This window comes from Lonchura striata, chromosome 4, assembly GCF_050655825.1.
Source record: "Lonchura striata isolate lonStrDom1 chromosome 4, ASM5065582v1, whole genome shotgun sequence".
In the NCBI taxonomy this organism is placed as follows: domain Eukaryota; kingdom Metazoa; phylum Chordata; class Aves; order Passeriformes; family Estrildidae; genus Lonchura; species Lonchura striata.
Genome location: NC_140706.1, coordinates 65,258,507 through 65,272,920, shown reverse-complemented (window position 1 = coordinate 65,272,920; position 14,414 = coordinate 65,258,507). Strand labels below are relative to the sequence as shown.

General features: G+C 53.3%; 1 protein-coding gene across 1 annotated transcript; it reads left to right on the top strand.

Annotated features, from left to right (window-relative positions):
* Window positions 1-9,591: 9,591 nt before the first annotated feature.
* NKX6-1 (NK6 homeobox 1) lies at window positions 9,592-13,644 on the top strand. Its single transcript, XM_021526466.3, has 3 exons — window positions 9,592-10,659; window positions 11,297-11,469; window positions 12,445-13,644. Exons 1-3 carry the CDS (start codon window positions 10,053-10,055, stop codon window positions 12,694-12,696), a joined length of 1,032 nt encoding a protein of 343 aa, XP_021382141.2. The 5' UTR covers window positions 9,592-10,052; the 3' UTR covers window positions 12,697-13,644.
* Window positions 13,645-14,414: the final 770 nt, after the last annotated feature.

The window sequence follows — 14,414 nt, the reverse complement described above, 5'->3', positions numbered from 1 at the left end:
ATTGTTTACTGGATTTGTGGTGCATGGAGCACAGCTTGCACTTGTCTCTGCTCTCTGTCACTGGATTTGCTCCCCTCCTCTTTGTGTTGCTTTCAATAAGTTTTATATAATTTCATTTAATTGAACTCCAGTATTACCCACTCTATTACATTTCAGTTCATGAGAAAAGTTCATCTAAGGTATGATCAGGCATATCACCATTGATTTTTTAGCAGTTTATGAAATATCACTCTGTTTTGCCAGGAATACCATCTAACTATCTTATCTCAAGGGACAGGAGGAGCATTATGGCCCACTCAGAGTGTATTTTATAAGTGGTGAGCAACCGACAGTATGCAATTAAGCCAAGTATTGCAGTCACGATCTGCAAAGGTTGCCCTGTAAAGTCTTGGTTTGCTGCCACTTTGCTGTGGTAGTCTTCAGACTGAAGTACATCTTGGACTTTACGAAGGTGTTCCTCCATATTCACTCAGGCTCATTCTTTGAAAGTTACCTTCCAGTGGTATAGCTGTAAAAATACCCTAGAAATTACCAGCTGGTTATACATCTTTTCCATCTTTCTCCAAACCCGGTGGACTGGAACTATGTAACACAAGATCCTGAGGTTTTTACTAGGGGCACACATGTTGTGAGAAGCATCTTCCCCATACCTGAAGAGTCAAGAGAAAGCTTCAAAAGACAGAGACTCAGGGCCTATTCTCTTTTTTTCTCTGTGTTTCCAGGTTTGTGGTTGAAAGCTCCTCAATAAATCTTGACCAGTAATTTTGAATATATGCCACAGCACTCCCATTCCTGATCTCACTTTTCTTGTTCCTAAGTCACACTCACATGCAGAAGCAGCTCCCAGGAAGTTCTTCTTATTCCTCTTTATCTTACCCAAAAATGCCAGATTTATCAGGAAAGCACTTGATCCTGGAAAGCTTTTTCTAGATATTTGCTCTGTTGTGCTAAATGGGCAAAGGCATCTGGACTCCATCTGTGTTGCCTGTCTCCCAGGCCCCCCAGGTGGCTGCCTGCCTCGATCACAATGAAGGAGGGGTCTGTAACACCAGGAGTAATGGGTACTAGTTGCTCCAAAGAGAAATCAGTTACACCTTTCAGCATATTTAGCTCTTTTGAGGGCTGTGACCAAACTGGCTGGTCCTCAGTGAGCTACTGCCAGAAGAGCAGGACTCAAAATGGGAATGGAAAGCAACCATAGCAAGTGACTTTCTACTGCTTCTATTGTTGTGACAGCAAATGTCTGCTTACCTAAAGCCTGCAGTGTAAAGCCAAAACAAGAGAAAGTCTGTAATTGCGAACTAAAGAAATTCCTTGTTTGCCAGCACAAGAAGACTCAGTTTTAGCCAGCTGCTGTACTAGCATGGTGCTTTCTGAACAGCATCCTTCGTGCCTTCATGACACCTAGCCAAAGATAGTACTGGAAGAAATTACCTGGGTATCTTATTACAGCCAAGAATTCCCTGCTGTCCCAGTGCCACTAGAGGTTCATGCAAGCTGCACAACATGACATGACATCACTGGTTGTGAGAGATGAAAAGGAAAGTGTGAATGTAATCAGAACAGGAGCTGATAGAGAGGACTGAGAAACATGTAGGAAAATGAGAGTTTCCTCTGATGGGCAAGAAACAGCAGTATGCTTTATCCCAGGAATTCTTGACATTGCCACTGCAAACTGAGGCAAGAAATGGGATTCAAACTCTCACAGTGGGAAATTGCCCCTTCTGGATGCAGGCATTTTAGTGATCTACATTTCTGATCCTTCACTAGAGAGGGAAGAGCAGGGGGTAAAACCTCCCTAAAACACAGAACAGTTGCCCTAAGGATTCAGGTTCTTACAGAAAAAAATCTGACCAGCGGTTTTCCTGCTTCCTCAGCAGCTCCCTCACACCTCTGGGGAGCAGGTCCAGCCATCTTGCGCTTCCCTGCACAGGGTCATCTCCAGCTGTCGCTGTCGAGGCAGGACGGGAATGAGAAGACTGACTCAGAAGGCTGCTGAGAGTAAAACTCCGGTTTATTCAGAATACACTGCTCTTTTATACAGAGCTTTACAAGGATCAAATCCATTGGTTCTGAAGTGAAAACAACGTATACCATTGGTGCAGAGTGCTTGATGCACAGTGATAGAACTTAACTATAAACAATGTGAAAAACAATAGAGATAAAGAATTATTTACATTTTTTCCCCAGCTCTTTCCCAGGCTTTTGCCTGGATAGAAACTCTCCGTTTCTTTCTTTGACTGAATCTGAGACCCACATCCAGCTATGAGCGTGCTGCCCCTGTCGCCTGTAGCATTTCACCTTCTCTGCCAGAGAACGGGGTGGAGCCCCACAGAAGCCACCACACCCCTCAGTCTCTGGGCATAGCACTCACAATTCCCCTTAACAAACCCCCATGCTGTTGTTTGGACCAGTCAGCTGGAGTTTGCAGGGCTGGATGGCACCGCACCTTGGAGAGAGGGAGGGATGGAACTCTTCCCTGCTGCTCAGCGTGCTGCCAGGCTGTTCTGCTCCGGGAAGCCCCAAAGGCAGGAATTGCGCGCACCAAAAGCACCAGTGGAAGCTCCAACCCTGACCCACCCAGGGACACGCTCTGGCCCCTTCCATTACTGCACCACAAGCCTCCACTGGCATGGGGCAGGCAGAGCCACACTCTCCTTCCCGGCTGCACAGACAGATTTGTGCCTTCCTGCGGTTTCCAGCGGCCGGCGGGCGCGCCTCGCTAGGTGGAGCTGCCGGAGCGAGCGCGGCAGCGCCGGGAGCCAGCGCCGGGATCCCAGCCCTGCTCCCCGAGCTCCCGGGGCTCCTGACACCGCCCGTATGCCTCGGCTCGTTTTGGTTACACCGAAACTGAAACGGAGAAAGCAGTTCTTTTCTCAAACGAAGCCGTGGTACGAGGTATACCGCTATCAGTGGTTTTGTCCATCATTTGGACTGAATCTGCTAATCAATGCGGCCCTGTCAGTCTTTGATGTGATGGAAAATGCTGAAATATTATTTTCTAAAAAACATAAAATTATGCACATAATGATAGCCATCGCCACTGCTTTCCCCCTCCTAACCCCATTTAGATCATCAATTTAACGATTTTCAGTTCCCTGATGCTGGGTTACCCTGTGCCAACAATTCCTAAGCAAAGCTCTCGCTGCTGATTTCCACGGTGGGGCTGCTTAAAGATCAATAGCAGCGATGGCCTAGTGTACATATATTTGTCTCACAGAGTGAAAGGAACTGCATAAAAGCTCCAGCTTTGCCAATTAAATTTCCATACATTTTTGCTGCTAATGTGGAAGCAAAGAAAAGCTAGACATTAGTTTTAGCCATACAATAGATGTGGTTATCCACATCAAGAAATCCCTCACGTGGATGCCAGGGCAGTGCCTGGATCCATATCCAACACCTGTGGGGGAACTCACTGCCCTGCAGGTGCTCGGGAGGCTCAGCGAGTCAGCCAGGGCTGGGGGATGACGGGTGAACTTCTGTTGGACTTAAAGTGACATCTTTATCCACATCTCATATGCACACACACACTGCAGAGTGGGAAGTTTCTGTGCAGCAATGTTCAATGGAAGGGAAAAGGAAGGTAACTTTGAAAGAGTGGCACCTTCACAGCCCTTAGGCAAAGATGAATGAAGGAGATGTCCCTGCTCTTGCACACCTGGCCTGCAGCAGGTACCCTTTGGCATCACTGTTAACAGCAGGTTTCCAAAATAGCTTCCTTGCCTGGGGCTGATCAGGTACATGCATCCAGTCCCCACAGAATTCTCACCTGGAAATGAAGGAGGCCTCTCACCAGCCATCACACCACAGACTGAGGTGTGAAGAGGTGGCAGCAGTCCCATTGCTGCTGCTCCCAGACTAAAAGATGGGCCATCCCTACCACAAGGACTTCAGTCCTTAGCAGGTTAGAGTGAAATGCCTTGTCTGAGTGCCAGGTCACATCACTGGCACATCTGTGCTGGCTGCAGTATTTAGTAGCCCCACACGGGAATACACAAATATGGGATTGTTGAGAAATCTGTTGTGCACTAATTAGGATAGACAGAGGGCTGGTAACCAGTAATGCCACAGAGCTGTTGCTAGCAGGGCTTTGGGCTAGGATGCCAGCAGGGAGCTGGGTGCACCTGCAGCAGACTCCTGTGGCCATACTAAATCAGTATGTGGTGTTTCTACAATGCACTGTAGCGGAGGTGGTGGCAGGTTCTGGAGGTGGAAGACGGACAAACTTCAGGTAAGGCTTGTACTGCCCAGAAGGAAGCGTGCAGTGTGGGCAGAACCTGAGCAGGCCATGGGCTTGGCGTGGGAATGGGGCTCGGAGCAGGACTGTGCCAGGAATGGTCTCCGGTGAACCTGTGGATTCTGAACAGACGCTCTGAACTTGTGATCCTCTCCTCCTGGCTTCCCCCAGCAGGGGTCAGGCTGAACCAACGATCACAAATCAAAAGTAAAAGTAACTACTCCGCTTCAGCAGCAAATATTCTCAATGTTCCAGAAACGAGAAAAATATTTTGCTTTCCCGAGGATACGGAAAATGCTTGAGCATTTCACTTAAGAAAAACAAAAGAAATATTGAAGTGGCAACAGAGGTGAGTGCAGGCTGCAGCCTGCAACACTTCCTCTTTGCAGCTGTTTTAAAAAGGCAATGACCGTGTCCTGTTCCCATTCAGCCTCCGCTCCCAGTTACTCTGGATGCACTTCGGTGTAAATGCAAAGAGAAATTCCACCAGCGCGTCCTCGGAAGCGACTGGAAGCTCCGGGGAAGGCAGAGCCCGCAGCATCCGCCACCGGCCGGAGAGGGAAAGCTGCTCCCCGCATAAACCATTCCTGCGCGGTCACAACGAGTAAGTAACGCAGAGCGCTGCCGGTCCTGGCCGACTCCAGCACACCCCCAGAGAGAGATGGCAGCGTTTCATGGTCCTTGGCACTCTGAAGAGCAACCCAGGGAATCCGCAGTGGGATCGCCCGCGAAGTGACGCCCCTGACCTAAGCTGTCACCAGAGGTCTGCGGGCAGACGCGCTGGAACAAGAATGCTAAAAAGCAGGTGAGATGTACCCAAGGGCCCGTCTCCTGAAAATTTTTCTGGCCAGCTTCGTCTCAGTTTATCGCCTAGCAAGAGGACACAGGATGGGATTTCATGCGTTGAATTTTAATGAGAAATTTATTATATTTTAGTGTATTATTGGCGTCCGATTTTGTAGTCTTACAAGAAATTTCCGTTTCCACATCTCCATTAAATGTCTGATTCATTTTCTTGGCTCGAGGTAATGCCTCAGGATACATCACTAAAGAATCAGTGCTCTGCATTAGATAAATATAAGACCAAGTCTGATTAACCTATTAACTATTTTTAATTAACTTTTACTGTTTTTGAGGAAGCAGAAAGAGGGTGAGAGCAGGCTGGTGCTGTAGAGATGTATAGAGGTAGCATATGGACCAAGATTATTCATCATCATTGGCAGCAGTTCTGCTGTAGGAAATCTTGCAACAACATCACAATTTTCCCGCTAGAGTGAATGTCATAATGGACACATTTGTGGGGTGAGTTATGGTCAAGATAGAAAAAAAATTCAATCTTCATAGCGTTTTTATGCTCTGTCTTCCTTTTTGGTAATCAGTTCTTGATTAAGAGTTCGAATTAGCACCCAGAAGAACATTATGCTTTCCTGGCTCAGCTCCTTCCCACGATGTAGGGCAGGCAACAAATGATTCAGTGGCTTAACAGTGCTGCTACAACAAAAAGGTGTCTTATATTCCTATCCACCACTTTAGGAAAGAAACAGACTGCTTGCTTGCAATGAGGAACGCATGGTAGTGGCAAAATATTTTATTTGCTAAATAAAGTGATTGCCTCATTTAGTTCAGACAGGCTCCTCTCAAAGCCACAATGACTTATTAGGGAAAAAGCTGGGCAAGGTGGGGTTCACTGTCTCTGCTGCTGAGGGCTGGAAGAGCTCCGTGGGGCAGAGCCAGCCCTTCCCTCGAGGGCAGCGCCCTGCGCGCAGCTGGACCCCGAGGGCGGCACGATGCTGCAGTGCGGGTTCTGTCTCGTCAGCCTGAAGAACATCTTATCCTGCAATGCCAAAGCACGTTCGACCTTGTAATTTTAGGTATCCGTATGATTTGGTTGGTTTTTGTTTGGTTTTTTTTCCCCTTTCAGATATGTTGGTACCATACCGGCCGAAGTGAATTTTGGAGGCATAGTTGCTCCAGGACTCGTACTTCCTACGCTCGAAAGAGCAATTTTTTTTTTTTTTTTTTTTTTTTTTTTTTTTTTTTTTTTCGTGACAACGCTTCTTCTGTGTACCTGTGAATTCATTCACACGTCTTCTTTACTTCCTCCTGTGGAGGCCGGCCTCCCCGTCCCACCTCAGCCCCTCCCTGCCCCCAGCCCCCGCCCCTCGCAGCCCGGGACCCCACTGTCCCTGTACCCTGCCGTCCCCGGGGCTCTGCGGGCTACTTCCCCGAGGCCCCGCGGGGATTGTGAGGGAGCTGCCCTCCTCTCGCGGCTTTGCATCCTCCGGCTTGCCGCTTGCCCCTGCTCTCTCCGCTGCCCCGGCCGCGGGCCGGCCGCTCGCTCCTCCCTCCGCCCGCACCCCGCACTTGCCCTGGCGGCTGTTCTCTCGTTCACTACTGGACTAAGTTGCTGCTCTATCTGAAGCGGCGAAGCGCTTACGATGAGACCCCGTGAAACTGGCGAAGTACTGGTGAGCAGCCCCGGCTGCAGCGGGTCCGGTCAGGAACTCCATCTGCTCAAGGAATACTTCGGCTGCGGAGTTTCCAGGCTGCGGCTTGCTCACCCTATTAGTGAAGTTTGTTGCTGGGGTGGGTTTCACTCCCACCGCTGCTAGGGGTGCTCACGGTGTCACTTACCCGCTGCTCAGCTGCTGAAGGGCGCTGCCCCCTGAGTTATTTTGCCTCATTACTTTAGCTTAGGGACTGAGTACCCTAGTTTAGGGAAAACAGAAGCTGAGTGTGGAAAAAGTACAAAATATTAATATTTTCGAATGTTTCGGTTGTTAAAGACAGAGAAGAGATAATTCTGGCGTCTGCTTTTGAATCCATTTCTCATGCAGGGGCAGCCCTATGGACGCCATCCCACCTACGATGCTATCTTTAGGGAAGAGGTTGCACGGGGAGACCCCCCCAAAATAAACACTCGTTTTTTCAATGTGCCATCAGTTTCTTACAGTAGAAAAGGAGGAAAAGCCCTTGTGCTGGAGGGATTGTTCTGCTTTGCTTCCTCTAGAAAACAAGCCGAGAGGTGCCGGGCGGCGGACTCCCGGCCGGGCCGGGGAGGAGGAACGGAGCGAGGGGAAAGGGCCGGTACCGCGGGGCCGAGCGCGGGGCTGGCAGCACCCGCGGCCCGCACAGCGCGGGCGGTACCGCGGCTCGGCCCGGCCCGGCAGGACCCGCTTCCCCCCGCGCCAGCGCGGACCTGCGGCCGAAGTTGCCGCCGCTGCCGCTGCCCGGCCCTGGCAGAGTTCCCTCGGGGCGCTGCGAGAAGGGAGGCAGCGAATCTGGGCCGGGGGAGAGCCCCTGCCTGCGCACCGCCTCCGCCACGGGAGGGAGGAAAAGAGGCTCCCTTGGGTGCTGGACACACAGCGGGGCCGCTCCGCGCCTGCCTCGGCACTTACAAAAGCGGTTTAGCATTTCTCTCCCCGCTAATTCAAATGCAAATCGGTCTCTTTGAGAGGCGGCTCCCCACTCTCCACGGCGGCTAGCGGAGCTGAGCCTGGGCGCGGCCGGGGCTGCGGGGCCAGCCATGCGGGGCTGCCGCGGCCGAGCGCTCGCTGGCTCCTCTGCAACCAGCAGGAACGCACTTTTTTTGGTTTTTCTTTTAGAATCTTTGCGAAGTGACAAGAAGGAAAAAAAAAAATAATCAGACTCGGAGATTTAACTCGAGCTTCTCGGAGGTGCCCTTCATGTGGCTGTGCCGAAGTTAAGGCGAGGAAAGATCCTACGCGCCCTTTCTCCAAGTGTGTTCCGCAGATTTATAATTTAAACTAAACCAATTCAGAGCAACAAGGGATTATTTGGAAATAGAAGGAGCCATCGTTCCAAGTATGGGACCAATGTGCCTCCGCTTTAGCTAAGATTCGTAATTAAAATAAAATTAATTTTCACATCATCCCGTTTTTCCACGCTCGAGGAAAATAGAGTTCCCCACAGGTACAACACACGGGCACAGACAGCACAGGGTAAAAATTGTTCAGAGTGACTTTGCATCACTCTTCCGTGGAATGCTCTTTAGGGGACAAATAAGATTTTTTTTTTTTTCCTCTCTCGCAGCCTTAGGCTACGGGAATTGCTGTGAGCAGCCGGGGGCGCTGGGCACAGGTGTCCAGAGGGCTCGCTGTTACCGAGGGCCTCGGGTGTACAGCACCGGGCAGTGCTCGGGCTGGAGGGCCGGGCCCGGCGGCACCAACACCCGGTTCCAGAAGGAACAGAGTGCATCCACACGGTCCAGAGGCCGAGTGCGGGAAGGGCCGAGTCAGTTCACACCACCCATATCCCAAGGAAACCTCAGGGCAGGCCTGACGCGACCGGGACTCGGGCGGTTCTGCTCTCTGTAGTCGCTCCCGAGGCACAAGACAGAAGGAGAGAGAGAGGGGGGGAGGGAGAAAGAGAGGGAGAAAAGGAGAAAGAGAAGGGAGAAAAGGAGAAAGAGAAGGGAAAAAGAAAGGGAGAAAGAGCGGGAGAACGAGAAAGAAAAATGAACGGAGAACGAGAAGGAGAAATGAAGATAGAAAGAGTGGGAAAATGAAGGGAGAAAGAAAGGAAGAACGAGAAGGAGGAAGAAAGGGATAACGAGAAGGAGAACGAGAAGGAGAAAGAAAGGGAGAACGAGAGGGAGAACGAGAAGGAGAAGGAAAGGGAGAAAGGGAGAACGAGAAGGAGAAAAGGAGAACGAGGGAAAGGAAAGGAAAGGAAAGGAAAGGAAAGGAAAGGAAAGGAAAGGAAAGGAAAGGAAAGGAAAGGAAAGGAAAGGAAAGGAAAGGAAAGGAAAGGAAAGGAAAGGAAAGGAAAGGAAAGGAAAGGAAAGGAAAGGAAATTACAATTTAAAAAATAAAACGTATAAAAGAAAGGAAAAAAACAAAGAAAAAAGGAAAGCAAGAAAGAAAACGAAAAAAGAAGATAAAAAATGAGAGGAAAAAAGAGAAAGAAAAAGGGAGAAAAAGACGGAGAAGAAAGAGGAGAGGAAAACAGGTAAAAAAAAGGGAAAAGTAAAAGGAAGGGGAAAGGGAAAGTGAGGAAAAGGAGAGGAAAAGGGAAAAGATACAGAAGAGGAAAGAGGGGAAAGAAAAAAATGGAAAGTAAAAAGGAGGAAAAGAGAAAAGATACAGAAGAGGAAAGAGGGGAAAGAAAAAAATGGAAAGTAAAAAGGAGGAAAAAGGAGAGGGGGAAAGGAGAAAAGGGGGAAATAAAAGAAAAGCCGGGAGAAGAGAGGAGAGAGGAGCCAGGCGAGCCCGAAGTTGGCGGCAGGGCGGGCGCGGCGCGGGTGGGCAGGGCCGGCTGCCGCCCCGCCCCCGCCCCTCCGCCGCCGCCGCCGCCGCGCCCGCTGCCGGCCGTGCCCCCGCTAAAGGAGGCAGGGAGCGGGGCGGCGCGGCAGTGCGCCCCGAGCTGCGCCCCAGCCCCGACAGCAGCCGGCAGGCACCGCGCCGGGAGGGATGCGGGGCGCCGGGAAGGAGGCGAACGAAGGGACGGCGAACACGGCCCCCGCGCCGCTGTGAGCCCCCTGCCGCCGGCGGCCAGCGGGAGCGGCGGTATATCCGTGTAGGCGCACGGCCGCTGCGCAGACACACGCATACAGCCGCCGTCCGACAGCACCGCCGCCTTCCGCCCCGGGAGCGTCCGCCGAGGCGCAGCCCCGATGCCCGGCGGGACGGCGGGGCCGCCGCTCGGGCGTGTAGCTCCCCTCTAGAGGCGGCCACCCCCGCGGGCTGGATGCGCGTAGCCGGTGCGGGCGGCACCCCCGGGCCGACCGCCGGGGCCCCGCGGCGCTAGGGGCCGTCCGGGCCCCCCGCCCCGGGCCGGTGGCGGCGGCACGGGGATGCTGGCGCTGGGGCAGATGGACGGCGCGCCCCGGCAGGGCGCCTTCCTGCTGGGCAGCCCGCCGCTGGCCGCCCTGCACAGCATGGCCGAGATGAAGGCGCCGCTGTACCCCGCGTACCCCCTGCCCGCCGGGCCCGCCTCCTCCTCCTCCGCCTCCGCCTCGCCCGCCTCCGCCTCGCCCTCGCCGCCGCTCGGCTCCCCCGGCCTCAAGGCGCCCGCCGCCGCCGCCGCCGCGGGCGGGCTCTCGGCTCTGGGCACGGCCCCGCCGCAGCTCTCGGCCGCCACCCCGCACGGCATCAACGACATCCTCAGCCGGCCCTCCATGCCCCTGCCGGGCGCCGCGCTCGCCTCCGCCTCGCCCTCCGCTTCCTCGGCGGCGCCCGCCGGGCTGCTGGCCGGGCTGCCCCGCTTCGGCAGCCTCAGCCCCCCGCCGCCGCCGCCGCCCGCCCTCTACTTCAGCCCTGGGGCCGCCGCCGCCGCCGCCGCCGTGGCCGCCGGGCGCTACCCCAAGCCGCTGGCCGAGCTGCCCGGCCGGACGCCGATCTTCTGGCCGGGGGTGATGCAGAGCCCGCCGTGGAGGGACGCCCGCCTCGCCTGCGCCCCCCGTGAGTACCCAGCGTCGCGGGGCAGCGGGGCGGGGAGGGCGCGGGGAGCCCCGGTGGGAGTCCGCTCCCGGTGCTAGGGAGTCCCCGCGCCCCGGCATCGCTGTGAGACCCTCCTGCCCCTCCACCCAGGGCCCGGCCGTAGCCGAGGGGGCTGGCTTTGCCTCGATATGTTTTCGTTTCTTAAGTTCGTTTTGCATTCTCCGTCCCGTCGGTCAGCGCAAAACTCTGTAATATGTCGCCGATTATCGCCGGCGAAAAGCGGAGCCCTCCGAGGGGAAATTGGCCGCGCTGCTGCCATCGGTGCTGGGGACTCTGCGGGCCGGGGTTGGCTTTAGGGGCGCGCACAAACTTTGCTCGAACAGGACTTTCTGCTACCACCCGCTCGCACCGGCCGCGGCTTTTTTTGAAAAAATATAATTTGCCCGCTCAGATTTTTGATCCTTAAAGGAAAAGTAATCAGGGAGAGCCCCGAAAGGCCAGAGTGGTCGCCTGGCTTAGGCGGTTTTCTTACACACGCACCCCCCGCGTAGAGACCCCTCCGTCCCCTGGGGCCGCTTGAGAGTGAAGCGCTTTCCCAAATCCGTAGATTAACTTGTCTGTCCCTGCCTTCCCTTTCTCTCCCCCCTCCCTTCGCCAGATCAAGGCTCAATTTTGCTGGATAAGGACGGAAAGAGAAAACATACGAGACCCACTTTTTCTGGCCAGCAGATTTTCGCTCTGGAAAAGACTTTTGAACAGACGAAATACCTGGCGGGCCCGGAGCGAGCCCGACTGGCCTATTCCCTGGGGATGACGGAGAGCCAAGTAAAGGTGAGAGCAAGGGCTCACGCACCGAGTGGTGTGGGGCTGGAGGAGCGGGGAACAAAAGGGCCCCACTGCGGAAACGGGGTCCGTCTGAACCAGCCGGAGATGCTGTGGGCTAGCGTGGCCGAGCCCGCGGGCACACGGCGAGGGCTTTCCCCGCAACTACCGGCATTTCTCCCCTTATCGCCTTACTGCGGGGTCGAGAAGGTTGTTTTAAAGCATTTTAAAATCAAATCAAATTGAACCAAACAAACCCAAGCAAGACTGAGAAGTCCTGAACACCATGGGGGTGGCCAGCGTCCTGGGAAAGCCGGGGAAAGGGTGGTGTTAGGGTGTCGCACTGCCGCACCCACACTCTTACATTCTGGTTAAAAACTCCGTGCTTTGGGCAAAGCGGAGGTGTGAGGGGTTGGGAGAGCGGGTTGAGCTCCCCGAGAACATGCAGAGGCGTTTGCTTGGCGGACTGGGCCAGAGGGGCCCCTCGGTGGTGCTCACGCTTTCAGTCTGATCTGCAGAGCCTCCTTTGTCACGGGCAAATACGTCCCGATGGCTGCGAATAAATTATTGCAGCTTCTACAATGAAAATGCCCCCCTCCTGTGGCAGCGCCCTGCCGGAGAGTAAATACTGGCGGGGTAGGGGGGCTGGGAAAGGAATCAGCCCCAAATGTGCGTTTCCCCGCCCCAGGCAGGATGGCAGGGAGCGGCCCGGGCCCGATGCGAGCCTCGGGGGAGCTGGGGACGGCTGCTGGCCCACGCTGGGTGGGCCCCGCGCCGGGCCGGGTGTCGGCTGCTGCCGGGAGCGCGGTGCCGCGGGGATCAGCCGCATTCGTTTGGGGAAATTGCCTAAAGGGCGGCGAAGCGGAAATCTGTGCCGCACGCCGGGGATGGGGACTGGCGGTGAGCAGGGTGGGAGCGGCCCGGTCCAGCCGCCGCAGGTGGCCGTGCCGGTGATGGTGATGGTGACGGTGGCGGCGGGGGCAGGTCTGGTTCCAGAACCGGCGGACCAAGTGGCGGAAGAAGCACGCAGCCGAGATGGCGACGGCAAAGAAGAAGCAGGACTCGGAGACGGAGCGGCTGAAAGGCGCCTCGGAGAACGAGGAGGAGGACGATGACTACAACAAACCCCTGGATCCCAATTCGGACGATGAGAAGATAACGCAGCTCCTGAAGAAACACAAGCCGGGGGGCGGCGGGCTGCTGCTACATGCCCCGGAGGGGGAGGCCTCCGTCTAGCCTGCTTCGCCCGCCGCCGCTTTCGGAGATGTACAGATCTATTTTTCTAGACTCTACGCGCCCGGGAGGAGGAGGAGACGCCGGAGGGGGAGCAGAGAGGACTGCGGGCAGTGGGCCCCGGCGGGCGCGCCCGGTCTCCGGCCCCGCTGTCGTTGTAGGGTGGCGGGCGGAGGGGAGCGGCGGGGGCTGGCCCGACCCCCGGCCTCGCTCCCGGCTGTGCGGCGGCCGAGTCTTTGCCGGCTCTTTGTAAATAAACCGTGAGTCACCGCGACAATAGACGTTCCTTACTGTGAATATTTAAAATGTAATATACATTCTTTTTTTTTTTTTTTCCTCGTACAGCGGGGGCCGGGGACGCAGCCGTCCCACCCGCCCCGCGCTCTCCGGCAGCACCGGGGGCACCGCAGGAGCCCCCGAGACGGCGGCAGCGGGGCCGCCGAGGAAAAAGCCGCCGTGGCCGCCACCGGTTCCTCCCTCGGGCCGAAACTGCAGCGGCCCCGCGTGCTATTTATTAGTATTTTTGAAACACTTTCTGTTGCGGTCGTCGTGCAAGGGACGGGAGGGGAGGGGGGGAAGGGCGGAGGGACAGAGTTTGCTTTCATTTACACCGTTTCCAATCAACCGCGCGTTGAAAAAGTAGCTGGTGGGAATTGTCACAACCACTGTCAGTCAAAGTATAAAATTCATTTAGTTGCTGTATTTGAATTTAAAGTGTGTTTTCTTTTGTATCATACGGAATACTAGAGAATGTAAATTGTTTTTTCTCTTTTTTTAAAAGCTAATAACGATGATATATCGTGATATAGCATCTTAACATTTATTAATTTATATTAAAAATAATTCGGTTTGTAAAGAGAAGAAAAGCCCTTTGCAAGACCAGTTAAATGTAATGCACTTTCTGTTAAAAAAAAACAACAAACCAACAAAATGATAAATCAATTAAACCAGTTTAAAGACGTTTGCTGCCTTCTCTAAAGGGTACAGATAATCTCTTTTTATCAGAGATTAAATAATGAAAGCACGGTATAGGGGGAGGAAAAAAAAAAGATATAATTTTCATGGTCTTTTGTCGATACATAGTAGTAGGATTTTTGTTGTTGTTTGGTTTGTTTGAAGACTTTCGGACTTTTGTTGTTTTGTTTCCGCGCTTTTTTTTTTTTTTTTTTTTTTTTTTTTTTTTTTTTTAAGATTGGAAGTTGACCATTTTGTTGTGGGAGTTCAAGAAGGATACAAATAAAATAAGCCGCTGGTTGTTTGGGGACGTGAGCAGGCAGGTAGTTTCCACCCGACCACGGGAGAGGTTCGGCTCAGCCTAAACTTTCTCAGAGGCGGGTGACGAAGGACTTTATTAACGGCAGAGTGTTACCATTATTATGGGAAACAAACCGCTATCCAAGAAGAAAACAGTGGATAAAATAAGAGCCCGGCTAAGCGTCTAGAACAAATAGACCCAATACCAGAACAACTGGTTTAAATTGAAACTCATTATCTGACGTGATCATTTCCATATCTAAACAGTCCAGAAACAATCGGTTTCTTTTTTTTTTTTCCCCTTTTTCTTCCAAAGGATCAGCATAGCAAACAGAATCACTGATATGAGAGAGAAAAAGGGCCAGCTATTCTGGAAGAAAAAAAAAAAAAAAACCCAAATTATTCTATTTGTGAATAATTTTCTAAAGAGAAAAAAAAAAAAAAGAAAAAATAAAAGAAAAAAGGTA